Source organism: Triticum aestivum, chromosome 3B, assembly GCF_018294505.1.
Source record: "Triticum aestivum cultivar Chinese Spring chromosome 3B, IWGSC CS RefSeq v2.1, whole genome shotgun sequence".
NCBI lineage: Eukaryota > Viridiplantae > Streptophyta > Magnoliopsida > Poales > Poaceae > Triticum > Triticum aestivum.
Window position 1 is genome coordinate 17,220,905 of NC_057801.1, and position 27,574 is coordinate 17,248,478.

Below are 27,574 nucleotides of genomic sequence, written 5' to 3' on the forward strand. Positions count from 1 at the left end.
TGCTACGTTGGAAGGACAATGATGGTTTTGATTGATTGAGGATAGAGGATGATGAACCGAGCTCTTGTCTTGGAGGGAACAATGGCAGATGTGATGCTTAAATAATGGTAGGATGGGGTGAGGTACGTCACCGTGCACGCACCTTCAGGTGGTGGACGCCATGTGGTTGCCGCCGGACTAATTCTCTAAGAGCTATATGCTGAACATTACTTCCTAAATCTAGACTAAATGCTTTTCAGATTCTGGTCTCTTGTCTTAGTTTAGTTACATGCATAGTGGGTTTCACTTTGCATGGTTTTGGCAGGGCCTTGTTGGAGTCTCGGAGCAAACCAGAGATTTAAGCACCCATGCATGTCACTTGGCGAGTTTGACCACGTCAACATTAAAAAATTGTTTACTTGGCGAGTTTGACCACGTCGACGTTGTGGCTGGCCTGCTGTAGCAGAATACTATAGTGGTTTTTGTTTCGTTTCACAAGACAAAAAATCAATGCAATCGATCATGCTCATGGCACTACTACAGGCTGTGTCATTACTAACCGGTCTGTAGCTCAGGTTTGTATCCGTTCTTGACGTTGCTCTTATATGATTCTGATACGTCAATATTTGCTGTATCCATGGGGGGGGGGGGGGGGGGGGGTGACCGGGTGGTGACCAGTCAGTAATATCCCTTTTCAGTAGAATATAAAAACTGTATCTCACCAACCAGCCGGATTTGTGTCCGGTCAAATAGTAAACTTTCAATCATAATGAAAACATCCATCGGAGAATATACACACACTGTAACAACAATTGAAACATCAACCCCAAGTCCTCAAATTACACAAGGTACAAAAACTCCTTTAAACTACAGAAGATTGGCACCGTGTTGAGAGCGAACATAGAGCTCTAAGTGGACACGATGCATCTTTCTTGTGACCAATGACTTCCAATCAACTGTGGGAAGAAGCAAAAGATAAAAGAAGATACTTGTGCAGAGTACAACAAATGATCGAGTAATAAACTGTGTTAAGCTTCATGCACTAGCCAACGCAACCAAACGTTCAAACTGAACTCAGAGGTATGGCTCAAGAGGCTCATACATGGACACAAAGGGGGGCAGCAACAATTTTTAAATAAATTGCGAAAGCCAGGACTTGAACTCAAGACCTTAGCTTTGATACTATGTTAAGCTTCATGCACTAGCCAACACAACCAAAAGTTCGAACTGATGGAAAGGGCTAGGCAATCCACATATACACTTCAACAAACTGGAAGAATTAGTAACATTTAAAGTACCATGGTAGGACCGACCTCATGGTGTTGTACACTTTTCTGAGCATGATATTGTTGATAAAGTCAACAACCTAGGGATCTCTCTTGGTAGTAATGACAAAGAAACCGCAAAATCAATTAATGATCTCCTAGATTTAGAGACAGATAGAGTTGTGGATTTAATACGACATCTAGCAGTGGTAAAACCCATGAATGAAGCAGATATCAATGATCTTAGAGTAACTGCACTTCAGAGTCTCTATGAGGATTTGGTCCCCACGGAGGGCTCAGAGGCGGAGGAGGAGGTTATGGTTCCAGACGGGTATGTGGCCCTTTGCAGCCAGAGGCCACTCCCGACACCGATGCTCATGTTCAGGAGATGAAGGATAAACCAAAAAACCTGGAAGAGGAAGGTTTATCCTACATCGGCGGTGCGTCGGAGTGCGAGAGTTAACAAAAGAAAAAAAAATTGATGAAATATGAAAGGAATATTCTAGAATAGCAGAGGTCTAGCGGACTTGGTTAAAATGATATTCCTTAGCGATACATCAATAGAACAAAAATTAGATTTTATGACTTTATTGGAGACGGGTAGAGATAATTTCACCTCCTAGTTTCTTAACACCATTTCAGGGGGGGTGGTTTTGACTGGCACTGTTTACCTCCAAGGGGGAGATTCGGAGGGATACTACTTGGGGTGAAGTGCGAAACTTTAGAGGTATTGAATGTGGTCCACAGTGATTTTGCTGTTAAATTTTGTGTAAGTTCAAAAATTGGCGGTTTCTGCTGGGCTTTGGTGGTCGTATACGGTGCGGCACAACCAGAGCTTAAACCGGAATTCCTCGCAGATCTTGTGAGAATTTGTGGGGGTGAAAGGTTGCCAATTCTGGTGGGGGAGATTTCAATATCATTAGAAGACAAGAAGAAACAAATAGTGACAACTTTGATGGAAGATGGTCATTCATGTTTAATATGATAATTGAAAGTTTCGATCTGAGGAAGATTGATCTCATTGGTAGGCAATTCATGTGGGCCAATTCTTTGCGAATTCCTACTTACGAGAAATTGGACAGGGTCCTCACTAATGTTGAGTGGGAACAAAAAATTCCGCTGGTTACGGTTCAGGCCCTATAGAGGGCCATCTCTGATCATACCCCACTACTGGTTGATTCCGGGGAAGCGACCCATGTGGGAAACAAAAATACCTTCTCTTTTGAATTAGGATGGTTTGAGAGGGAGGGCTTCATGGAGCTCATTGCGGCTGAATGGGCCAAAGACATGGGAGGGTCTTCTAGTGTGGAGAGATGGCAAAACAAAATTAGACACCTGCACCAGTTTTTGAGAGGCTGGGCCAAACATCAAAGTGGTATCTATAAAGTGGAAAAGGAAAGATTGACACAAATTATTAATGAACTTGATGTGAAAGTGGAATCCATACTTCTTAATTCTTCAGAGAGAGATATTAAGAATGAGGCTGAGAAGAAGTTACAAGCCCTTATGAGAGAGGAGGAGATGAAATGGGCACTTAGAGCAAAGGTTTCTAAGATCGTCCAAGGGATGGTAATACACAATTCTTTCACATGATAGCTAATGGAAGCATAGGAGGAAAAAGATAATACAGCTAGAACAAGATGAGGGTACAATTGTAGGCCACGAGAACCTAAAACTATACATTTCCGAATGCTATAAGAAAATTTTCGGAGCACCCGAAGAAAGTTTTGTTTCTCTTGATGAGAATGTGATCGGGGACATACAGCAACTCAACTTAGAAGAGAATGAGGTGTTGTCTACTCCTTTCACTGAGAAAGAGGTGTTCGATGCTATAACGCAAATGAAGCATAATAAAGCGCCTAGGCCAGATGGGTTCCCGGCGGAATTTTATTAAAAATGTTAGCATATCATAAAGAGTGATCTTAAGCCTATGTTCCATGATTTGTTCGACGGCCACTTAAACTTATTTCACCTCAACTTTGGAACGATAACGTTGCTGCCAAAGAAGGTGGAAGTGGTTCGCATTGAGCAGTTTAGACCGATATGTCTTCTCGGTGTAAGCTTTAAGATCTTTACAAAGGTTGGCACGAATAGGTTGACACAGATAGCCCATTTGGTCATGCAACCCCCCCAAACTGCGTTCATGCCAGGACGACAAATCCTAGAAGGGGTGGTAGTCCGACATGAAACATTGCACGAAATCCATTCGAAGAAACTAGATGGGGTTGTCTTCAAAGTGGATTTTGAAAAAGGCGTATGATAAGGTCAAATGGCCCTTCCTTCAACAAGCCTTACGTATGAATGGGTTCAACGAAGCCTGGAGGTCTCAGGTGGATTCATTCATATAGAAAGGCAGTGTCGAAATAGAAGTCAATGACGACATAGGTCATTATTTCCAGACATGTAAGGGGTTACGACAGGGAGATTCCATGTCTCCTGTGCTGTTCAACATTGTAGTGGATATGTTGGCAGTACTTATTAGCCGGGCTAAAGAGAGTGGCCAAGTAGGAGGTCTTGTTCCCCATCTCGTAGAGGGGGGCATTTCTATCCTACAATACGAGGATGATATTGTTATTTTCATGGAACACGATCTTGCAAAAGCTAGGAATATGAAGCTTATTTTATGCCTTTTTGAGCAACTGTCTGGGATCAAAATCAACTTCAATAAAGGTGAATTGTTCTTCCTTGTGAGAGATAAAGAAGAACAAGACAATTACATAAACTTTTTTGGTTGTGAAATGGGATCCTTACCTTTTAGTTATCTCAGGATCCCAATCCATCATAGACGGTTAACGGACAAAGAATGGAAATGTATAGAAGATAGATTCGAAAAAAGATTAAGCTGCTGGAAGGTCAAGCTAATTAATGTCTTATGGAGGCCGGCTGGTGTTGATTAACTCGGTTTTGATGAGTTTGCCGATGTTCCTCCTATGTTTCTTTGAAGTACCGGTGGGGGTATGAAAAAGATTAGACTTCTACAGATCCCGATTCTTCTGGCAAAGCGATGAGGCCAAGAAGAAATACAGACTGGCTAGATGGGATATCATGTGTGGACCAAAAGGCCAGGGTGGGTTAGGGATCGAGAATTTAGAGGTAAAGAATAGATGTTTGCTTAGCAAATGGTTATACGGACTATCTACGGAGACCGAAGGCATGTGGATACAAATCTTGCGGAATAAATACCTACATACTAACTTTGGCCTAGGTGAATGCAAGGCCCACGGACTCACCGTTTTGAAAAGGGTTAATGAAGACAAAAGTAACTTTCTTTCAGCGGGTGTTCCTAATTGGTAGTGGTGCCTATATTAGATTCTGGGAGGACACGTGGCAAGGGGAGACGCCTCTGGCTTTACAATACCCTTCCCTATATAATATTGTGCAACGTAAGGAGGATTATGTCGCCACAGTATTAAATTCAGTACCACTTAACATCCAATTTAGGAGATCTCTTGTAGGGGAATGTTCGAATGCTTGGTTACACCTGGTCAGTAGGTTGATGGATGTTCAACTTTCAGACCAGGCGGATAAAATTAGTTGGAAGTTAACCACAAATGGCTTATTCTCTGTAAAATCCATGTATTTGGACTTAATTGACTCCGAGCCATTGTCGAGGTCTTAGCACATATGGAAGATTAAAGTTCCACTCCGCATCAAGATCTTTATGTGGTTCGTCCACAAAGAGGTCATCTTGACCAAAGATGATTTGATGAAAAGGAATTGGGTTGGTAACTCAAGGTGTTGTTTTTGTGATCAAAACGAAACGATTAAACACCTCTTTCTCGAGTGTCCACTTGCAAAATTGTTATGGCGATCTATCCATATAGCTTTTAACATACAACCTTCAATGAGCATAAACATATTTGGGACGTGGCTTAATGGAGTAGATATACACATAGCTAAACATATTCGGATAGGGATATGTGCTTTATTATGGGCTATATGGAACAATAGAAATGATATGATTTTTAATGGTACAACATTCACCAATTTTTTGCAGGTTGTCTACAGGGCTACAACCTGGATCCATATGTGGTCGTTACTCACTCATGCGGACTAAAGGGGGCCTATGGTTATTGGGTGCAACCGCTGGGAGATGGTAGCACGGGCTATCTTCAATCGATTTGGATGGCGAGTTAATAATAGGCTAGGTGTGTAGGCATCGTAGCATGTTCTTTATCGCCGGATGTGGCTCTTTATTGTCGGATGTGGCGGTTTGCATACTTATTTTCTCCTTTTTTTGCTCGGACTTTGAGCTTCATTGGATGTTAAGACTCTGTTTCGATTTCTAATAATATGGCTGCATGCATCGACTAATGCAGAGGCCGGAGGTATTCCTCCTTTTCAAAAAAATGGTGGTGTGCACCAACCAGCTGCACTAGGTGGACCAATGCATCATCACATACGAGTGGTTCGTGAGGGAGGGAACATACAAGTTGGTGTTTTCAACCTCAAGTACACGCGCGGGAATGGCAGCCATGATCAGAAGGTCGTCATCGCCCAGTTGTGCATGCATAGCATGTCCTCATCTATCACTATTGCAGGGTCACGAGGCCTTATTTATTTGGGCATCGGCTGCCCAAATTTCGCCGACATTCAGAAGCAATATAGGATCATCAACACGGGAAGAAGCAAGACTCGCTGGCTGACCTAGTCGCAGCTATCATAGACCCATTCTACGCCAGCATGAAGGATGAAATCATAAACAGGTGTGTATGGCACTTGATCTGGGGGAGGGGGGAGATTGGACGCAGAACCCACAAGTATAATTGTGCAATCCTATTTTCGTTATCCTATGCTGATGGAGTTTGTGTATAATACGGACAATGAAAACAACATGCAAAGTTGCTCCATAGAGCTTTTGTTCAGCAAGAAGTGGGAAGTCAAGATGTATCTCGTAGGTAAACTAAGTATATCTGAATGTGCCATGATAAGGCACATGCCATATGGTATGAAGTATAATACGTTGAACCTCCATTTCAAAAATATATGACATTTCATAGGTGTAGGGCATTTTGGATCTCGGCCTCCATGAGGGCCCATTTTTTGAAAAATTCAAAATTCAAAATTTTTGGTTTAAAAAATATCTGAACATTTTTGTACAAGTAAACAAGGATGTGAGGTGTATGTGTGTACAATTTCAAGACGAAATATGTTGAGATGCAACTTGTACAAAAAAGACAAATTCATGGTCTGGGAGGATGAATAGTATCATGTGTTAAAAAGCCCCATTTTTTTTTTTGCATGGCCCTCATTTCATTGTATTTCATCCTGAAAATTTACACACTTGTGCATTATGCCTTCTAAAGTTTTTTTTAAATTCAAAAATACAAATTTTCGCAAATTTTGGATTTTGCATCTAGATGCCTCCATGGAGCTCGGCTTCTAAAACAATTCCCAATTTTATAGAGCTTTCTATCAAACTGTTCTAACCTTGATTTGATATTTTATAATTTAATATTAAATTGTTGAAAATAAATTAACATGTGTCTGAAAGAATAGTTTTTATTGCTTTACAAGAATATAAATATATACAAAATAGTGGTCAATAATTGCATCATGGACACGGTGTCCATGTCTAAAGATTTTTTAGTAAGTAATTAAGAGCAAAAAAGTTGAATGTAATCAAGATAAAATTACCTTCTCTTCAGTTTCCAATATATTATTGAAGATTCTTTCTTTTCACTTGCTTAAAAAACCATAATTGTTACTTGGTAATTTGTCTAGTAGACCCATTGTCTTTATTAGCATCACAAATATTGTAACATCTAATTCAAACTTGTGACAATGTAAATGTTTGCATACTAATCTAACAACGCAAACAAACTTGTGTCAGCTCACGAAATTTAAGTATTGATCTGATGACACATACAGATGACACATATATAAAAGATGTGGCATGCATATGTAATATTTTATTTAGCACAATACTCTTTAGTGGTTATAGGGCCATATTATTTTTTAGCGGATAATGTGAATATCCATGAAACAATAAATTGAAATAACTCTCCACTCTAAAGAGGGGCATATTAAAAAAATCACTTAGGGGATAACCTGGCGCATTTGTGAGGGCCGATGTGCTAGTTGATATTAAAGTTGCATGAAACATGCAAAAAATTACAGATACATCTAGATTGTACAAGATACATGATAGATTTCGGTGTTTGGGTGCAGTATTTAGCAATAAATGAAGATAGAGTTCGATCTATAGAAACATGGACGTATTGTCTATGTAAAGTCATCACAACATATGATATTATATTTCATCAATGTATCCATTGTTCGTTACACATTTATATGCTTGTATTTATGTGCCACTGCTAGTTGGAGAGATGCTACTCATCAACCTATGGATTCTGGTCCAATTTTCCTCATTAAATAACCAACACTTTAATTTTATAAATGATCATATTTTTGGAAATTATTTATTTTGAAAATACAAAAATAACTCCAACCACATTATACGCTCACAACTTGTTTCAACTAGCAAAACTAGGAAAATTTACAACATTGCTAGAGCTGTAGGTGACACAAGTGAAGTTCCTAATTTATATCGTAGAGATGTTGAGCGGCAAACTTTTACAGATTGATACATTGACTTCTTTAAGTGAGGGGGAAACTAGTCGCTTGCTTCAAACCATTGCACTTGGGCTGCAAAAAATGTTTTGCTAAGTAATATATTGGATTAGAAACCATCACTGCTCAAGATAGGCTCTGTAAGGATTTTGTGCACCTTGAAAATGGTAACAATATTATCAGGGAGAGATGATCAAACTTAAGGAGTCTCATGAGACCCTTTGTTTCTCCTGCATTAAATCTCTATCCACCCCTCTCTTCCCTTATTGTCATATAGACGTTCATGCTAACACTCTTTGTGATCAAGCAAATCCAGTTGAGGAGAACAAGAGATTATAATCCTAACTTGAGAAGATCTTAAGAGACAAACATCAGTGAGATATTGAGTCATTAAAATGATACGACTCATATAAGGGACTTGGGTTCAACTCTAGGTCCAACATGAAGAACAATGGTACTCCCCGGAAAATAAACTCTGTAAAAGGAGGGTAAAAGGGGAGTCATAATGGTAACGGCAATCGTGTGAGTGGGGATGTACTAGGTGTAACGCAACTCGCGATTAATTCATGGGGAAGTACAACCCATCATATGCGCTTCGTACGAGTAAGGATGTGCATGTATATGCTAAATTTGTTGGTCCATGTAATGTATATAACATGTTATTTGGTTTTCCAAAGTACTTGTTACTAACGCCAAAGAGATGATTGAAGAATAGGTACCTAAAGTCAAAGCTTAATTGCATCTAGGACTATACCGCTGGTGGCAAGTCATGGATAATTTATAGTGGTTGCACTAATGATATGACCAGACGAAGGGACAGGCTTTACAAATTTGTGTAAGATATATCTACTACCTCAAATGTTGTTTTTTTAGAATAATACGGGAAAGGTAATTGACTGGGCAAAGTGACAATCAGTAACAAGCTATCTATAGAAAATGTGATACTCGTCTAATCCTTTCATTATAACTTGCTTTTCATTCAAATAGGAGAGATACAATTATTTTAGGAGAGATACAGTCTCAAATAGGATTGTGGGCATGTTGAAGGCAACATTTACATGGTTAATTTCTCGAAATAAAGCACTTGGCATGAGAGATGCCTAATGGCCATAGCCAACTTGGGGTGGTTGTGGCACCACAAGCTAGTCCACGTTAGTGTGAGAAATCTACAAATTTGAACACATTCTTGGACTAATCGTGTCTCCTTTGAGAAATTTAGGGTTTGTCGTGATTGTATTGCCGGAAAGATAATTGGGGTGGTTGTGACAACTAGACCTTTGGACCTCCTTCATATGAATCTCTTTGGGCCTCCAAAATACGATAGCCTTGGCGGAAACAATAATTATAGTCTTGACATTGTGGATGACTTCTCAAAGTACACTTTGGTGTTCATTCTTCGATCCATGGATGATACTCAAGATACATTCAAGACTTTTGCCAAGCAAGCTCAACACAAATTTCATGGGACGATCTTGGCAATAAGAATTGTTAACGGCACGGAGTTGAAGAAGGGATACATCATCTTAAATTTTACACCATAAATTGTGTACAACGGATCAATTGGTACCAAAGTAATATTGTAATACTTTGGTACATGTCATAAAGCCTCTATTTTCTAAAAGTGACAATTTTGAGACATTGTTTAAGTAGCATACTGGCATCATGCACGGGGAGTCTCTCCAATGTTAAGCGATGTCATTGATCATGGCTCCACAGGCGGCGACGTCAAAATTCTATCCTTTGCATTAATTGCCTACGCAAGCAAAATAAAAATAAAAAACACAAACACTGTCAGCCACCCAAAACAAATCTGAAGGAACAAGAAGAAACTAAATTAACTAAGTGTGTAATTAAGAGTAAACCATATATAAGCTTACTTGTTTATCCCAATCAGTGTTGCCAAAGGAAATGAAAAGAAGCAACAACGTCTGTGTCACCAATCCGCTCAATATTCCCAACCAAAGCCCCTGCATGCATAGAAGCTTGTTTATACCGACAAAGTGATCACCCAAATATAACACCACCACCACCACCAATTATTATTATTATTATTATTATTATTATTATTATTATTATTATTATTATTATTATTATTATTATTATTATTATTATTATTATTATTATTATTATTATTATTATTATTATTATTATAGTACTACTGCCTCCATTCCGGTTTATTAGGTTTGCATGTATCCCTAGATTGACAACTAGACCGACGTAATACAAGTTAAATATCACAAAAAGAGTATCGTTAGAAACTTTAAATTGTATATTTTCTAATGATATAATTTTTTGGCCTATACAAGTCATATTGTATCTGTCAAATTATTGATTTAGGAATACATGCAGGACTAATAAACCGGTAAGGAAGTAATATGTTGGTACTACACTATTAATGTTCATGCTGCTATACTAGTCTCCCTGTAAGGAGACTAGGAATATATATATACATACCTTTCCACCAAGATGGCACTTGAAGGTGAAAACTAGTGCTGCAGGGATACCAACTAGATAATACGCAATGAAATTAACAAAAGCGCCAATCTTCTGTTGTCCACAGCCCCGAACTATACCTGTAAAATTAACATAACCCTTTACTCGGTGTGCCAATTTGTGCCACACCTATAGACATGTTTCCGGTAAAAAAAAGTACAACTACACGAACTAAAAAACTCATCAAACTTTAGTCCCCATTTGGAACACATGAACTTGAAACGTGTGAATAAGAAAACCATTGAAATTGAGATGGCGTGTATCAAAAATTCCAAGAGAAACTGAAACCACGAAAAACCCTAAAACTCTCTTTTTGATGCCATGCGGGCAAAATCTAAAAATTGCACTCACAAAGAGAAGAAAACATGAGGTAGAACATCGCGTTTGGTCTCCTCTAAAATTCCTATGTACTCCCTCCATCGTATTATGTAAGACGTTTTTTCATACTAGCGTAGTGTCAAAAAACATCTTAAATTATGGGACCGAGGGAGTAGTAACTAACTACACGAAATTTGAAAAGAAAAGCAGGAAAGTAATTCTTTCGTTCCAAATGGCGCGAAAGAAATATTTCTTGCAGGAATAGTATTTCTAAAATTCCTACTGTATATATGTTTTGTCTATATACTCTAAACGGGGCCACACAAAATCAAAGGCTCTTGATTAGCTCCACGTGACGTCTCACTTTGAGTGAGTCCAACCTATCCACGTATGCATCAATAATTAATTGTTCAGCCCCGGACCTCCCCTGCCCGTGGAGGATACTACGATGGGGTGCAGGCCGCGGCGAAGGTGGCATCATGCATGCCGGCGAGCCAGCATGCAGCTAGCGCTCTGACTGCGTCGTTCCGATTATCACAACGCAGTTTTTATCCTATCTTGTCCCCATGTCGGAAGACTGGTCTTGTCAAGAGCTCCGGCGATGTACTGACGGGGACCACGGTGACGAAAGGAAGCGACGTCTTTTGGCAGGGTTCGCCGGTGCGGCGGAAGGCCTGAGAGACTTGTAATCTAAGTTGGCGAAAAGGAATCCCAAAGAATAATATAGTTTACTTACTCCTACCTGCATGCTAGGCTAAGGATAACTGATCCCATTCTAACTAAGCTAACCACGAATTCCATACGTAGATTTGTTTGCCCCCAGTCAAAATGATGGGGGTGGTACATACGAACCAAGGAAGTAAAGTACGTATATATACTGGTGTGAAGTGTATATTTTTGTTTACAAGTCAAACGGTGCAGTAAATAAAGCCTTGTTCCACAACATGCATGACATGCAATCGTATATACCTGAGAGGACGTACTGGAGGCCGTCGAAGAGGACGGAGACGGCGAGGATGAGCATCATGGTGCCGACGTAGGAGACCACCTCCTGGTCCTTGCTGTAGGCATAGCCCCACACTTTGTGCACAAGTACCAGGAGGAGCCCCTCCGACGTGCCCACCAGAAACGCCAGCACTATCACCACGCGGGCCGCCAGAAGCGCCGCCCGGGGCCGCCCCGCTCCGAGCTCGTTGGACACGCGCGTGCTTATGGCCGAAGAGAGCCCATTCGGGACCGTGCACACCAAGGAGTTGGTGTTCAAGCTGCACCGTGAAGCACCGGAGATACGTACATCAAGCAAGCAGCGATCATCCATGGACATGGAGTGGAGATCAATCCATCCATCACAAAGAGAAGGAAGATCAACTTATAGTATACCAGATGGAGAGGACGGCCGTCTCGAGCTTGGGGTTGGGGAGAAGGCCGGACAGTATCACCATCACCTCGAACGACCACCACTCCATGCTGCAAATTTTTCACATGCATCAAGGATTTGTCGTCGTTGATGAGTTGAGTGGCACTAGTTCTACTCACCAGACCATGAGCGCGGATGGCACGGCGAGCTTCAAGAAGGGGATGAGGCCGTGGAATGCCTCGAAAGAGAACCCCGTCCAGCTCTTGTTGCACGACGGCGAGACCCTGACGTAGACGGCCAGTATGGAGACGTTGGTGAGGTAGGACACGGCGTTGGCCAGCGCGGCGCCTCTGATCCCCAGCCGCAGCCTGTACACCAGCGCCCAGCACACCAGCACGTGGCTCACCGCGGTGGCGCCGGAGCTGAGCATCACCGGCACCACCAGCTTCTGCGCCTGCAGGAACCGCACGTGGCACTGCAGCCACCCGTAGAAGAAGAGCGCCGGGATCATCCACCGGATGTACGTCCCGGCGCCCGCCGCGATCTCCGGGTCCTGCCCCAGGTGCAGCAGGATCGCGCCGGTGTTGGCCCACACCGCCGCGATCGGGACGCTCGCCAGGCCCAGCACCAGCATCGCCCTCTGCTTGTACACTCCCAGCATGTGGTGCTCGCTCGCCCCGAAGGCCTGCCCGCACAGGGTGTCCAGGGCGAACGACATGCCCGTCTGCCATGGTTCGATCGACAAGCTAAATGCAAAGTGGGAGAAGAACATGCATGCATGTGCGCCGTATCGTATGTGAATGTGCTGGCTCGAGTAGTAGGGTACCAGGAAGCTGAAGCCGGTGACGATGGCGAATGAGCTGGCCATGGAGGCGCTGGCCAGCGCGAGCTCGCCCAGGTGCCCGACGAACATGACGGAGATCATCTGGATGACGCTCTGCAGCAGGCATCCCACGATCAGCGGCCCGGCGAGGCGGAGCTGTCTCTTGGCCTCGCTCGTCGCCAGCACTAGGTTCACGGCCACGGCCGTGCCCTTGGCACTGGGGAGCGGCGGCACCGTGCTTAACTCCATGGATCCGCTCTTGGTGCTTCCGCTGGGGAGCTACCTCGGCTCACTCGGTCAGCGTCTCCGTCTCTACTTTTCAAGGTAAAAGATTGCTGATGCCACACAGTATGTAACGGAAGAAAAATTGATCTATATATTAGAAAAAGGACGACTCAGATTCACCAACGGAGTGTTAAGATGTACGTATATGGCTGAATCAGCACAGGAGCTCTGGGGTAAGGAAAAACAGTTCATTTACATGGAGGCTTTTCGGAAATGTTATCTCTCAAACTTTTGCCCGGAGGCCAACCTTGGCGAACGTCATCCCCGCCGTCGCACAGATCTTAGCGCAAGGCCAATGCCACGTTAATTTCCTGGAGGCGTTCACCCTGAACAGCGAACGGCGGACGTTCCTTCTTTTTCTCAAAAAAAAAAAAAACGATGCGCACTTGTAGGGAGTCGAACTAGCCATCTATGCGCACTCACCATTCAGCTGAAGCTAGGGTTTTGTGAACACTTGGGTTCAAACTTTTTTCTGTATTTGAGTAAACTGTGCCCAAGATGAGCGAACACATTTTTTTTTGACAAGATGAGCGAACACATGGAAAAATAAAGATTGCTGGATAGTGGGCTTCGGCCCACTGTCGGATGCTTGAAGGCCAGTGCGAGTTCAGACTCGCCATAGGCGGCATATAGCTTGCGTGGTTTTCCTTGGCATATGAACACAAATATTCCCCCAAAAATTAAAGATGCAAGTTTCATTGAAAATCCATAGCATTGTCCACAGAACAATCAAGATGAGTACTGATAGTCAATCAAACAAAAAGAGACGAGTTCTGGTCGTCAATCAAAAGAAAAAAATGTGAGTACTAATTGTAAAGTTTCCGTCTGAAAGACACAATATTACAGGTTCAGACAAAGAAACAAAATTAACCATAACTAAAATCATTTGGGAGGCACAAGGGTATCCACCATGGAATAGGATTCAATGGCATAGGCAGCACCGGCCGACCACAAACACGAAGGTGTGTTGCCGGTGCCGATGCCTGGAGCCCATTTTGACGGCTATCGAGGAGCACACAAAGAGCAAACTTTAAGAGGGGTTTATAGATGAACGGGTGGGGAACTTGGAACCTGCATGAGTTGTTTCTTTTCTTACATTTTCCACTAGTTCTTGCCTTTCTTCTTCCGCTTTTTCCGCTGGTTTTCTTCTTTCATTTCTCTTATTTGTTTTTTATATTTTACTTTGTTTCCTTTGTTTTGTTCATTTTTTTCCTTCCTATATTTTTCAATACATTAACATTTTTTGCAAACATGTGATGAACATTTTAACAATATGAGATCATTTTTTATATAAATACGTGAGTAGTTTTTTTTACAAATACTCGATAATCTTTTTTATAAATACGTGACAAAAAAATTTAAATATGTGTTGAACATTTTGCAGATATGTGAAGATTCTGTTCTAACTACATGAAAAACATATTATATATAATCAATAGTTTTTATTACATAATATATTTTCAAAATCATTAATAATTTCTTTTAGAATCTACATGATAGCATTTTTTCACAGTATTTGAATAAGGTTACCGGAGATGGATTCGGCCTAGATCAAACATGTGTAGGCGATTCGTCCAGCAGGTGGGTTCTTATAACCACCCCTACATTAGTGACGGTTTCAATTCAAATTACAATCACGCCACCACTCAAAATTCGTGTCAATCCTAGACTCGCCTTAAACGACGCTGGATAGGGGGCGGGGAGGGGGTGTTTTTCTGCCTTTGGGTGTTTGGGTGTCTCATTTCGTCACATTAGGTCCAGACATGCCCAAAAGATGAATTATTGTTCTATTTTGAAATTTTGCGCAGTGTCCTACCAAGGTTGAAGTGCCCGCACTCTCCTTAGGACAATTAAGAAGTTACATTTAGGGAATATGGTGGGACGATACTTTCTAGACCCGTATCTTTTTTTTTTGCGCGGTTAGACCCGTATCCTTAGAAGCATCAACTATCGTAGTCTCATTTCACATGCTAGGGAGGACATGTCTCTAAGTAAGGATGCCGACAGTCGGAGGAGAGGGACTTTGTCTGTGAGTAAGGGTGCCTGGTTGGAGGAGAGTGTCTTGCGGGCATATTTTAACCAAGTCAACCAAAAATAGTGTCTAGAGGCCAGGACCGACATGTCCATTGTTCCCGAGTACACACCCGAACGGATTGAGTGTGCTATTACTTCGGAAGCTATCAACCCATAAGCTAGCCTTTCGTAGATTAGATCTACGCCATTGTAATCGATCTTGTTTATCATCAAAGATACATAGGCAGAAGATATGACTTTTACCCATCCGGGTCTGGACCTGGGTAAAACCGCCGTGTCACCGAGATTCTTTTGGACACCACTCATCTATCTACTTTTTTTATGTTTGCAGTGCATTAGTCGTTAACACATTGGCGAAAGAAACACTCACAACCTTCAACACAGACATGAAAGTAAGAAGATTATAATTAATCTTGATCAGGCAGGACATAAGGATTGTTGATCACCGGTTCCACCCGAAAATGCAACTCAAAAGACATGCATCTAGTACCTAGCAGTTCGTACCCTGGCATGAGATGGATCATATAGTGGGATCATCTTTTCTTGACGTGGCCAGCGGATTGTATCTCGGCCGGAGGCGAGGAAGACGGCAATCAGGCTGACGGGTCGATGGTTCCTTGGATCGTTTTTAGAAGCCCGGGCCGGCAGCTGCTCGTAGACCTCACCTAGGCCTGTCCACGGCAGCCGCTGGTAGACGACGTTTCCCACCGGACTGGAGGTAGAAGAAAGAGGAGCACAGAAGAAGAAAATGGACTTTTTTCTTTTCCAATTATGCTCAAACTCCACACCGGATACATGACGAGTGTTGTAGTCTAGCTAGCGAAGTAGGCGCGCTCACCCGGCGACCGGGCCATGCATGCAGCTCCTCCACGCCTCGCTGTGCTGCATGCACGCGCGCGCTAAACCGCTCGGCCTCGCGCACGACGCGCACAAACACGCTGAACGCGCACAAACGCGTTGGACCCAACAGATCGAGCGAGCGCGCGCACACGCTACTGCCTAACGGCCTAACTATTGCCACGAGCGCACACACAAGAACAACAGCATCCAGAAAAGTAAAATGGAACATCTATTCCTTTGAAAGGAATAACTGCAATTTACGCAATGGAAATGTTAATCCATTAGAGTATCGAATACTAGTTCCAGAGAAAAACGGCAGGCAAGTTTCAGCGTGTCCACAGCCTACGGCCTATCAGGCATCCATCCACGCAGATAAATAGAGTAAACGCAGGAACAAGAAACAAATGAGACGGGCGCCGATCGAGCGATCACCATGAAGATGGGCAAGGAGAACACAAAACATGCCCAGCCTCACACCGAAGAGAATAAGAAAATTAGCATTCCACCACTACCCACTAGATTGGAAATTCTGTCATAAGTCATAACTCATGCATTTTCAGATTCGACAGTTAACATCCTACAAGGTCCCTCCATTTAGCAAGAACACCGGCAGCCGAGCAAGCCTAATAGAATCATTGCAAATGTATGCCACGAAAATGTTGATCCACTGACATTATGCCTCTTGAATTTCAGAGAAATTATGCACTATCTGCTACCATTTCCCTACGACGGGGCTAGCTATCTGCTACATTCAGTTTTCGCGCACAATTGACACAAACAATCAAGATCCTACAAAGCGACATTTGTTTATCCTCGCAAGAACTGCAGCAGTCAAACAAGTAGAGTAAAACAAACACGCAAGCGATCGACATGAACAGGCCAAGTAGGATTACCAATAGTTACCAGTGATCGGCTGCATATCGACCAAGTATGCGATAGATTAGCCAACATTGCCATGAACAGAATCAATCAAAGCCCAACCAAGGTTCAACCTTCGATCACTACCACACCTGTTCACTACCAAATCGCCAATGTCCAACTATGGTAAATATATATAGCACTCCAGCTTAATTAAGGCGACTAGTAGATAATAAGGAGCCCAAGGTGACCAAGTAAGTAATCAGCCACGGGTACGGGGGCTCCTGCTCGCCTTGACCTCCTTGTCGATGCGGCGACGGATGACGATCCCTCCCCCTTCCGGCGCCGGCACGTCGGACGGCACCGGCAGGCACCTGCCACCGGCGCCCATGGCCGCCTCCACGGAGGGCACCGCGCAGCTCCCCACCTTGGCGTCCAGCATCAGGACGTCCATGTGGCCGGTGTCCGTGTCCACGGACGCGTGCACCCACACCTTGCACCTGTACCACGACGCCGCCGGCCCTTCCTCGTCCGCGGCCGCGCTCACGCGCACCACCTTGACGCCGCGCTCGCTCGCCACGAGCAGGAACAGCCGCTCCCCGCCCTCCGCGGGCAGCAGCCGCCGCACCAGCTCCGCCGGCTGCATTTGGACCTCCAGCACGGACCCGTAGGCGATGTCAGTCACTTGCCACTGGTGGCGCTCAGCGAGGTGGCCGCGGAGGGCGGGCGGCGAGCCGAGGAAGCCGCATCCGGGCTCGGGGCAGCGGCACGGAGCGTGCGGGCACACGAGACGGTGGTCGCCCGCCATGCAGTACACCATGGAGCTCCCGCAGCCGTACGCCTGGTTGGGGCAGGGCACCCTGACCGCCATGAGGTAGCGGTCCGCCCCCTCGTCGCGCTCGTACGCGCCGTCGCACGCCGGGCACTTGCTGGCCAGGTTCGCGGCGCAGGGGGCGCACGCCGCGTGCTTCGCCGGGCACTGCATAACACATGAAGCAAATTTCTGTGTGTGAGAGATGGAAGAAGGAGTGTCTAAGCTCTTAGACGCCCGAACGTCTGAGCTCCACAAGTCGAATTCATGCAGCTTAGCTGGGCTGTAGTGCAAAAAGGCGAAGCCGAAGAACCGGGCTCCACGAAAACAAAAGGAAAGGGTTGCACGTATTTACGGCCATTTTGCCACCACCTAGGAAAATGACACGTCCAAGGACCAAGTCCTCCAGAACCGGTACCCCACATCTCTCCTGAATCAGCTGCCCTCTCCCTCGACATTTCTCCCCCTCGAACCCTATGAAAGGCTCAACGCCGCCAGTCCGGTCGCCATGCCCGGCTCCCCACCATCGCCGGCCGGATCCACTCCTCCACCTACACATCAGACCATCCCAGCCTCTTGCCCTTTGAGTCTCGTCTTGTTGATGCCCAAGGCACCGCTGCCAGCCAGGGGCAGCAACCCCATCGCATGCACAAGCTCTAACTACACCATTGACGCCCGAGAAAGCTCGCCCAAGCAAGGAGCAACATCTCCATGTCATGCAGCCCTGCCCGTTTTTGCCCTTAAATGCGCAAAGAGGCGATTTTTGGTTGCCCCTTCCAATTTTGTGCTCGGCAAGGAGATTCATATGGCTCGTGAAATCCTTTGTCAACAAATTGGCGCTCATATTTTAGTAGGGCGGATGTATGCACAATCAAGAGAGGTGATAAAATCCCAAAAATAACCTATGACACCCCATCGGCCATATATGAATTGCCCACGTGCAGCAGCTACGGCACACCACCACCGACCAGCCATCTCCGTCATCGGGCACCGTCCGCGGACAAAGACCGCCACGCGGTGCTGCTCCTTCGAGAAGAAGACGCCGCCACACTTCGACAACCGGGAGGGGGAAGCAGCGGCAGATCATTTTCCGCGTGGCGGCAGCCTAGTTAGGGCTGTGAAAAAATCCATGGTACTTGGGGCGTCGTTTGGCTTGGCTTGGTTTGGTGATTTTTCTCCACGAACGAACGGCACCAACACATAGCATCCATGGCATGACATCGCCTCGCCGGACCGATTTTCGCAGAAACTGTGATACCGTCATGGGAACGAGATAGGCACCATCAGCTCACAGCTAGCACTGCACTCATTGCAGGGTCAAGCTTCAAAAAGAAAGGTAAAATGCTTTGCACTAGCCACTCACGCCATGGCTTGGATTGCCGTTTCCGCGCAAAAGTATGGATGCCCACTCTTTCAAGAACTACTTCCATACATCTATCTGGTGTTTTTCTCTTCTTTCATGTGTTTGGGAAATCGAAATGTGCATCTCGACAAGAAGAAAAGAATTGAACTTATAACTCGAACTTATAAAAAATTGTCTACTCATAGCCTTTTACCCGGAGGAATAATAGATCTTTCTTTTATCAAATCAGACTTTAACGGCTTAACCCAAAGGATATTAGAGTAGTCGAATTTGTAGGAGAAATTCCTGCATTTAACATCTCTTCCAACAGCGCAAAAGATTTCCTTTGTTTTTCAAATATCTCTCAGTTGTTCACTTGGCGTTAACAAGAACAAGTTTAGGAAGAAGAAGTTCCTCGCACAGTCGCACTCACCAACTATTGCCTGATCTCTTCCCGTTTTTGTTACATGCATATGGCATGTCTGCAATTTTCTCTTCGTAGTTAGCATCAAATCTTGTACTCCCTGCGTTTTTATTTACTCCGCATATTATAGTTGACTGAAGTCAAACTTTGTAAAGTTTGACCAAATTTATAAAAATGAATATAAATATTTAGCATAACAAATCTATATGATGTGGAATTACATTCAACAACGAATCTAATGGTATTGATTTGTTATTGTATATGTTAATATTTTTGTCTATAAACTTTGTCAGAGTTTGTAAAGCTTGACTTTGACCAAAACTAATATGCGTAGTAAATAAAAATGGAGGGAGTATATGCATGTTTTTTTTCCTGAGCAACCTGCACTTTCAAGACAAAAATGGCAGCTCCAAAAGTCCGTGTTTATGGTTCAAACAAATCCTGGTATGATATATCTTCATTTCTGGGCCTTATCAAGAACACTCCTGTCCTGAATATCATCAGTTATATGTTTTAGTGATCTGAACTATATTTGAAAAATATGAGACGATTTCAGACAATATGTATCCAGAATATGAATATGCTTGCACAACATAATTAGGAGAGGATATTCTCAGGGTAAGAAATTCAAGTACGTACCCTCGCCAAAAAGAAAAAACTTCAAACAATTAGCACTAACTGACGACGTTGCTCAACCCTCGCAGTTGTGAATTCCTCTGTGAGCCACAACTACAACATATAGTTCCAAGCTCCGCATGCAAAACACAGTTTTAAACAAACATCACAATGCAGTTGCTCACAGATTTCAACCTACATATCAGCTTGCCTACTGATGTTATTCAGCCTTCACAGTTGTAAGTTCATCTGTGAACAGAACTGGAATATAGCTTCAGGCTTCATGTACCAAAATACAAAATAAATTTCCACAAATTTATCAGTGTAGTTGCTTTCACAAATTTCAATCTATTGCTGGTAGTTTTCTCAAGGGTCAGGACTAAAGCGCGAACCCTTTAGTCCCGCTTCACTTACGAACCAGGACAAAAGGGGCTCCACGTGGCCGCTGCGAGGCGCCCAGGCAGGAGGACCTTTAGTCCCGGTTGGTAATACCAACCGGGACCAAAAGGCCTCCAAGCGTCAGCAGCTAGCAGGAGTTGGAGTTTTTTTTTTTGGAAGGCGGGGTTTAGGGGTTTTGGAGGGTTAATTTAGGGTTTTCATATTGTGTTAGCTAGCTAATAGAGAGAAGTGTCCTCTCTTATCTCCATGCTTGGTCGACGCTATCTACTGTACGTATAGAGAGAAGTGTCCTCTCTTCTGCTACTATAATTTTGTGGAATGCAACAGAGAGGAAAACATTTCTGCTTAAACATCTCATTGCATAACAACTTCAATTTCAGTACATAACAACTTGACATTGCTTAAACAGCTGCAGTACATAACAGGTTCAACATTGTTTAAACATAACTTAAACAGCAAGAGGCAACCATCTGACTTAACTTAACACCGACTGCAAAAGGCAAGCATTGCTTCAGTACATCATACGTAGTTCTTCAAACACTGACTGCAAAAGCATACTGAACATAAACACTGACACTTAACTAACTGACACTCACCGCATTTCTTCATTTCTGCATCTCCTTCATCTTGTTGATGCGGTCAGAGTGGCGAATGCCGACGCGGATGTAGGTCTCCGCCTCGATTGGCATGCTCATGTCGCCGAGCCGCGGGATCCCCCGCACCACCATGTACAGGTCATCGTCGACAGACAGCTGCAGCTGTTACGCCACCCCCCTCGCTGTCGTCCTCCACCACCATCGGATCCTGCTCGCTGTCGTCCTCCACCTCCACCACCACGTCCGCACCTAGCTCCTCCTCCCCCTCACTGGACTCTTCCTCATCCTCCTCATCTTCACTGCTCTCTTCCTCGTTGTCAGAGTGGACAATCACCTGCTTCACTGCAGCTGGTACGGCAACCACGACGCCGACGAGACCTTCCACTAGAGCTGGAGGGCGCGACGGCGGGAGCGGTACTCGTACCACCTAGCATGCTGACGTGGATCTGGTGAGTTTTCCGCTTCATTCATAGCCCAAAGGAAAACAACGACAGGAGGAATTCCACGGTCGGCGGGGAACATCGTCTTCTTCTCATCATCCGTAGCCACGGCGATGAGGCCCCTAGCGTGGTCGACGCACATCTGCAAGCTGGAAAACCTATTGAAGATCTCCTCTACGTCCGTCCTTTTCTCTGAATCTCCCTAGCAGAATTTGATGACAGTCTCCTCCCATCGATCTTGAGAACGGCGAAAAGCTCTTGCAGACGACCTCTTCTTAGGCGCCATGGCCGTCCTCGAGAAGCAATGGGAGTGGCCGGATGAGTTGCTTATCCCCTGAATCAAGCCTAAGTGACCAAAATGTTATTTAATTTTATCTAGAACAATAAAAGCACAAAGAATTATTGGGTAACAAATGAATTGTGACAAATAATTATAAACAACGTTAGTCAGAAATATAACACGTACGAGCCACGTGATACTGACAAACTTGCCACTTAAGTGAAGTGTGACATATGATTATAAATGATGTTGGTCAAATACATAATCAACACGTCACATCATGATGGTCATTACCCTAGCAAGCTTGCCACTTTAGCATTCATGTGTGCTTCATAATGCTTATAAGAGAGTAAGTTAACACTGACATGATAAAGGAATCATTTTTTATTCATTCTTCTGAATAAGACTTGTTGCATCTTCATTAGAGAACCAACATTGGAATGTGTCTTTCATAAATTCTTCAACCAAGATTTCTCGTTGAAAAGAGTCTGGTGGTCAAGTATGATGGTATCCTGATTTATAGCGAGCCACTTCCTGAACATCATGAGCATTTACATTTGTTTGCTAACCCTGAAATGTGCACATTTTGCGTCGCTCGAGTATCACACTCCTTGGCCATGTTTTGATTATGGAGAGACCTGAAGTGGATGAGGCCAACATTGAAGCCATCAAGAGTTGGCTGACTAAAGTATTCTTCAGTTGACTTTGAGTTTTATGGACGCTTTGTCAAAGAATCTCTATATACTACTTAAAAGAAACAGAACGTTCCGTTTCCCATCTTACGTCGTATGTCTTCGTCCAGCCTTCGCTCGCTCTGTTGTCCGTGTGGCCAGCGTGCCCTGGCCCAGAAACGCCCGATACAAAGGCATGTAGGAGTCCATGCGTCTCTCAGCCGTCGTCGACCGCTTTTTTCCTCGCACATTCACCACGTCCGAAATTATCGGGATGCAGTCCCCAATCCGATCTGATTTGATGCCCTTGCTCGTTATCTTCGCCATGGGCATTGCGGGAGCAGGCAAGCCGGATCCGGGCATTGCCTCCTCATCCTAAGCACAGCCGCCACACATACCTATCTCTTCTCTCTTTAAGCCGCCATCGCCGCCCGCCCCCTGTCCGTCCCAGCAACTCTCTCTGCCCGGTGCTCATCGGTGAGGCTCTCCTCCCCCTCTTCGCAGTGATGGGATTGGGAAACAGTGGTGGTGGGTGTGGATCGGGGGTGACGTGGCGAGCGAGTAGAGACGAGCACGCGTGCTCCCGCAGTCGAGCCGCCCCGCCTCCAAGCAGTTGTGCCCTAGACAAGGTCGTCGCCCCGCCTTTGTGCTGCCATCGGCAGCACTGAACGAGGATGCCAGCCTGCTCCTTCCCTATGTACCCTAGCTCGCAGGAGACCTACCTCGACGGGGTTGAGGGTCGCCTGCTCCTCGTACAAGGACACCGAGGCAGGCCACCGCGTTGCTGCACATGGTGACGTTGATGCTGGTGTCCTTGACTCCTTTGCTCGCGAACGTGAGGTCCTATTAGACAAGGGTTTTAGGGTTTGTGGCACATCTCCAACGTGGGGTGACTTTTCATTATATAGTCATGTACAACATAATTACAAGTGGGGCCCAGTATATACAGAGTCTAACACCCTCCCTCAATCTTAACCGTGCTCAGAAGAATTCACTAGGTTGAGATTGCGCCTACACCCTTCAAACTGAGGAAGAGGCAGTGGCTTCGTGAAGATGTCAGCAAGTTGATCTTTCGAGGAGATGAACTTGATAAGAATCAGTTTCTGGGCAACATGTTCCCTGACAAAATGGTAATCAACTTCGATGTGTTTGGTGCGAGCATGAAAGACTGGATTTGAAGACAAATACGTCGCCCCAATGTTATCACACCAAAGCACCGGCGGCTGCTTCTGAGCAATCTTCAACTCTCTGAGCAAGAACTGTATCCAAATAAGCTCTGTTGTGGCATTTGCAACTGCTTTGTACTCAGCTTCAGTGCTACTGCGGGACACCGTTGCCTGTTTATGAGCACTCCAGGCGATCAAGTTTGAACCAAGGAACACTGCATATCCCCCCGTTGATCGTATGTCGTCCGGACTCCCAGCCCAGTCTGCATCAGAGAACGTAGAGAGAACACCAGAGGGGGCCAGTTGCAGATGCAAGCCATAAGAAGAAGTGGACCGGATGTAACGCAAGATGAGCTTAACTGCAGCCCAGTGAGAGTCTCGAGGAGCATGAAGAAACTGGCAGACCCGGTTGACCGCATAGGAGATATCAGGACGAGTGATAGTCAAGTACTGCAAGCCACCAACAATGCTGCGATACTCAGTAGCCTCATCAGCAGGGAGGAGAGAACCATCAAGAGCAGATAGTCGGTCAGTGGAGGACATAGGTGTAGTAGCTGTCTTGCAATGGAGCATACCAGACCTCCGAAGAATATCGAGAGAATACTTCTGCTGCATGAGAGTCAAGCCAGAACCGGAGGACAAAACTTCAAGGCCAAGGAAATAGTGAAGCTACCCAAGATCCTTAACAGCAAAGTCAGCACTCAAAGCAGAAACCAAGCGATCCGCAGCATAGTCCGAGGAACTGACCAAGATGATATCGTCAACATAGACCAGTAGGTACATAGTAACTGTAGGTTGCTGAAGAAGAAATAACGAGGTATCGGCCAGAGAGGGAACAAATCCATGAGCCCGAAGAGTGGTGCCAAGACGCGCATGCCAAGCACGCGGAGCCTGCTTCAGACCATAGAGTGCCTTAACAAGACGACATAGATGCTGCGGACGAGCTGGATCAACAAAACCGGGAGGCTGACGCATGTAAACCTCCTCCTCAAGAACACCATGAAGGAAAGCATTCTGAACATCGAGCTGACGAAGAGACCATCCACGGGTAATTGCCAGTGAGAGCAGAAGCCGAATCATGGTCGGTTTGACCACTGGACTGAAGGTGTCCTCATAATCAAGGCCATGGCGTTGCTTGAATCCTTTAGCAACCAGTCGAGCCTTGTATCTCTCGATGGAACCATCAGCATGTTTCTTTACCTTGAAAACCCACTTTGAATCAATGATGTTGACACCAGCCTTGGGAGGAACCAGTCGCCACGTTTCATTCTTAAGAAGAGCGTGGTATTCTTGTTCCATCGCAGTACGCCAGTGTGGGATACTCAGGGCAGCCTGAAAATGCCGAGGCTCAGCAGTAGGGTCGGATTGGGCCTGCGCCATGCAAGTTGCAAGCCAGGCCACCGTGCCATCCTTGCGTTCCTTAGGACGAAACACCCCACTTTTGCTGCGTGTGTGAGGACACAACACCGGGGGCGGAGCGGGTGACAAAACCGACGGTGAGGATGATGAAGGGGACGCAGCATCCGTCATGGCAGAGGCTGATGCAGTCGGTGGCGGTGACGACGAAGACACAGCAGGAGACGCCGACCCACTCGAGGGCAACGCCGATCCAGGCGAGCAGGACAAGTGCCGCACAGGCGACGATGATGACGCAGGACTCCCAGGCGGAGACGGCCCAGACATCGATGGCGGGGGACTCCCAGGCGGGGACGGCCCATGCGTCGTTGCAGGTGACGGCCCAGGCGTCGATGGCGAGGACGCCGGCGCAGACGAGACGGCCTGCTGGGCCGACGCGCCAGTCAGCAGTGGCGGCGACTGGGCCGGAGTGGTGGCGCGCGGTGCAGCAGCCGCGGTCACGGGCACGGGCGGGCTCGTTGCATGGGACATGCACGAAGCCAGCCGATCGACCTGAGCGGGCGGTGATGACGTGGCCGTCGGGGACGAGGGAGCCGGAGCATCAACCTCATCCAAGAGCTCAAGCCACGCACATCTCCCAATACCTGCACCATGGTTAGACAACAAAGAGGGCGAATGTGCAGCATCTACAAATTGATCAGGCAATATAGTGGATGGGTGCACTGGCGGTGTGGAGCTTGTGTCAAGTGAGGGAAGAGCAGCAAAGGGAAAAACGTGCTCATCAAAAACAACATCTCGGGAGATATACACATGATTAGACAGGAGATGAAGGCACTTATACCCTTTGTGAACAGAATTATACCCCAGGAAGACACACTTCTTTGAGCGGAACTCAAGCTTGCGATTATTATACGGACGGAGATGCGGCCAACACGCACAACCGAACACTTTAAGAAACGTGTAATCAGGAGTCTGACCAAGCAAGAGTACAAGTGGAGTTTTCATATGAAGGAGCCGCAAAGGAAGCCTATTTATATGAAAAGAGGTTGTAGTAAAAGCATCGCTCCAAAAACGAAACGGGACAGATGCATGAGCAAGCAAGGTTAACCCAGTTTCAACAATATGACGGTGCGTACGTTCAGCTGAACCATTCTGCTGATGTGTATGTGGGCAAGAAACACGATGAGCAATTCCAAGTTTTTCAAAGAAGGTATTGAGGTTGCGGTATTCAACCCCCCCCCCCCCAGTCTGACTGTACATGAATGATTTTATGATCTAGGAGTCTCTCAACATGTGCTTGAAATTGTAAAAACACATTAAACACATCAGACTTATGCTTAAGAAGATAAATCCAGGTAAAGCGACTATAAGCATCAATGAAACTGACATAATATTCGTGCCCACTAACGGACAGCTGGGCAGGACCCCATACATCTGAAAACACAAGCTCAAGAGGAGTTTTGACTATATGTGTAGAAACAGAAAAAGGTAACTGATGACTCTTGCCCTGCTGGCAGGCATCACAGACAGCGGCATCTTTATTACTAGACTCGGACGGTAGCTCATGACGATGGAGGACATGGCGAACAATGGGAGATGCTGGGTGACCAAGACGAGAGTGCCATAGTGATGGAGACACACGGACGCCACTGAAGACTTGGAACGCAGCAGCAGGAGCGGGAACGTCGATGGGGACATGAAGAGCATATAGACCATGGCGGTAGCGACCTCTAAGAAGTATGTTCCTCGTAGCACGATCCTTAACAAAGAGATGAAACGGGTGAAACTCACAGAAAACATTATTATCCTGTGTAAGTTTAGGAACAGAGAGTAAATTACGTGCAACCGTGGGAACACGAAGAACATTTCTAAGATGCAATGTCCTAGAGGTGTTTGTGAGAAGTGATGCCTGACCAACATGCGAAATGCGCATACCTTCCCCGTTAGCTGTGTGAACCTTGTCATGCCCACGGTAAGGCTGCTGGACAGTTAGCTTGCCCAGCTCGTTCGTGACGTGCGTGGTTGCTCCAGTATCCATGTACCAAGAAGGATCGACAGGAATAAGAAGGGGTGTGACCCTGTTGCGCCATGTTAACTTGACGCTCGTTGCCCTTGCCATTATTGCCGAGGCCAAGGAAGTCCGTCTTGAACCGGCGATGACAGCGAGAGGCGACATGGCGATCAACGGGGGGATATGCAGTGTTCCTTGGTTCGAACTTGATCGCCTGGAGTGCTCGTAAACAGGCAACGGTGTCCCGCAGTAGCACTGAAGAACCGTGGTGCCGGCGGCGCTTGAGGCGGCGGCGACGGCTGGTGGCAGAGGCGGAGCGGAAGACATTAGATCGTTAGGTCTGATACCATATTAGACAGTTTTAGGGTTTGTGGCACACCTCCAACCTGGGGTGACCTTTTCATTATATAGTCATGTACAACATAATTACAAGTGGGGCCCAGTATATACAGAGTCTAACAGGTCCCAAACGGGAGCGGCAGGGAACATGGATAGTGGGCGGTGTTGGAGTAGGGAACGGCAGGGGAGACCGGCCGCTGCTGGGGCAGGAGAGCACGATGTTGTAGGGGGCCAAGAGGGCCGCGGCGCTGGAGACCTATAGGGAGACCGGTGAGAAATGAGAGAGAGATTCTTTTGGC

The 27,574-nt window shown here is 45.5% G+C and overlaps 1 protein-coding gene across 1 annotated transcript; it reads right to left on the reverse strand.

The window, feature by feature from the left end:
- Positions 1–9,356: 9,356 nt before the first annotated feature.
- On the reverse strand, positions 9,357–15,907 carry LOC123064384 (protein DETOXIFICATION 16). Its single transcript, XM_044487870.1, has 8 exons — positions 15,632–15,907; positions 12,812–13,180; positions 12,165–12,709; positions 12,009–12,095; positions 11,598–11,893; positions 10,272–10,390; positions 9,695–9,784; positions 9,357–9,570 (listed from the first exon to the last, which is right to left on the reverse strand). The coding sequence occupies exons 2-8, from the start codon at positions 13,055–13,057 to the stop codon at positions 9,520–9,522; spliced, it is 1,434 nt and encodes a 477-aa protein (XP_044343805.1). The 5' UTR covers positions 13,058–13,180; positions 15,632–15,907; the 3' UTR covers positions 9,357–9,519.
- Positions 15,908–27,574: the final 11,667 nt, after the last annotated feature.

Excerpts from the sequence above, each read along its gene's own strand:
- LOC123064384 (XM_044487870.1), bottom strand. The coding sequence starts at position 13,057 with ATGGAGTTAAGCACGGTGCCGCCGCTCCCCAGTGCCAAGGGCACGGCC. Across the intron at positions 12,710-12,811 it reads TCACCGGCTTCAGCTTCCTG|ACGGGCATGTCGTTCGCCCT; the intron begins GTACCCTACTAC and ends GAACCATGGCAG. Across the intron at positions 11,894-12,008 it reads ACGGCCGTCCTCTCCATCTG|CTTGAACACCAACTCCTTGG; the intron begins GTATACTATAAG and ends TTCACGGTGCAG.